General features: G+C 38.9%; 1 protein-coding gene across 1 annotated transcript in view; it reads right to left on the bottom strand.

Moving 5' to 3' along the window:
• The window catches only part of kmt2d (lysine (K)-specific methyltransferase 2D), a 30068-nt gene that overhangs the window by 11324 nt on the left and 17062 nt on the right, over positions 1-1682 (bottom strand). The window contains 2 exon segments of the mRNA XM_020615076.1: positions 1403-1526; positions 1618-1681. Of these exon segments, the coding sequence (XP_020470732.1) occupies positions 1403-1526; positions 1618-1681 (188 nt within the window).

Genomic DNA, 1682 nt, shown 5'->3' with positions numbered 1-1682 from the left:
TTTTCTTTTACACTGATATAGCATCTTATTCATTTGCAAGTATGATATTTTCAATTATTGAGCTCCTTTTAGTCTCTACCAACTGTTTAGGGAAATATCTGGTAAATGCTCCACTGAGTTCACTAGCTGGTAGCTGACTTTGTCTGTGGGCCATTTCATGCTGAGCAGATACTGAAATAATCATAATGTTAAAGTTATCCATATCTGGTAGATGGCATTTATCATTTTTATTCATCCCTTGCAATACTCTGCACATACTGTGATAGGACAGTTTTCTTCTTTATTTTTATTTAGTCTTTCTTGGGAGGCTTTCATATCTTTTTAAATAGTGCCGGTCTAGTGCTTGCTGTTGTTGTGCTGTCCATCTGACCTGTCGCTGCTGCACTAGCTGGCTCTCCCACAGCAGCATGTTGGCCGCTGTCCTCCTCTCATACATCTCTCTCTTCAGCTATTTCTTCCTGACCCTCTCTTGCTGCTTTAGCAGCACTGGCTGGAGCCTGGAAATATTTAAAATGAATTAATTGGATAGCTAATCACATTGGTCAGACTGTTCAGCTTTTCCATGTGCGTTTGTCAGTATTACCCTGGACTGGGGGAGCAAACATTCAGTGTCAGAGTTTAAGAATTAGGAATCACTTTATTAACTGGCAGGGCAGTCGATATTACTGTACATTCATGCTACATACAGCATGCTAACTCCTTGGCAACAGCTGCGTTCTAACATTAGCTTACCTAGCCTTACTAGCTTGCTAATTTAATAGAAGAGCTGGATCTCTGTAATTGAAAGTTTTGTTTCAAAAAAGCAGACATGGAGAGGAACAGCTGTTCACAGATGGTCCAAAGTCTCTGTGTGTGTGTGTGTGTGTGTGTGAGAGAGAGAGGGGCATAATGATGAAATTGTTCTCCAGTTAACTGATCACCGATAGCGTCAATCTCAGACATAAAAACATTTATAATAAAAATGGGTGGAACATTCCCACCAACCTCTAAAATGTGACAAGCTGATCTTATTAGTAGTACAGTTATCATTGTTATTGGTAATTTTTTTTTTCCCCTCCTTTTCCCTTTCTTGCATTTCATAGACTGCATAAGTTAGAAATACCCACACTTCACACACTACAATCTTGTAAAACACTCTATACACTTTTGTAATGTCATGTATCTGTTGTCTTGTCCCCCATGTTCAGTACTGTTTTGTTGATTTGTTACTTTTTTTTTTGTTATTGAAACAAAGAAAAATGGGTGGCCGACTATACTTGGGCTGCCATTATTATATCTAGAAAGCCTACCTAAGTAAAGTCTATGTGTGGGAAAAACTGTTTTGTATAGATATCAAACATGAAAAACAGGTGAACAGAAATAAGAAAGGAAAAGATGTCTAAGGCTACACAGCACAAAGTACCTGTGGGAACCTGGGGGAACAACCATTGGTTCCTGTGCCAATACTTTCTTGATACCCTTAAGTGCCACCATCTTTGCCTTGGCAATGGGATCCATGATGTCATCAGCAGCAAATTTGTCTAAATCTACAATAAAAATATAAGGCAATATCTGTTGATATAGTATGAAAAACATCATTGCATAGTGTAAAGAGAGCGATAAGCCATGGTACTCAACCTTTATCGGGGAAGAAATTGTTGGCCAGAGGTGACTGTTTAACCAATGGCTAATGCCGCTGCTGC

This window comes from Monopterus albus, unplaced genomic scaffold (assembly GCF_001952655.1).
Source record: "Monopterus albus unplaced genomic scaffold, M_albus_1.0 scaffold6.1, whole genome shotgun sequence".
In the NCBI taxonomy this organism is placed as follows: domain Eukaryota; kingdom Metazoa; phylum Chordata; class Actinopteri; order Synbranchiformes; family Synbranchidae; genus Monopterus; species Monopterus albus.
Note: the sequence above shows the minus strand (reverse complement) of the source record. Positions and strands in the feature narration are given on the sequence as shown.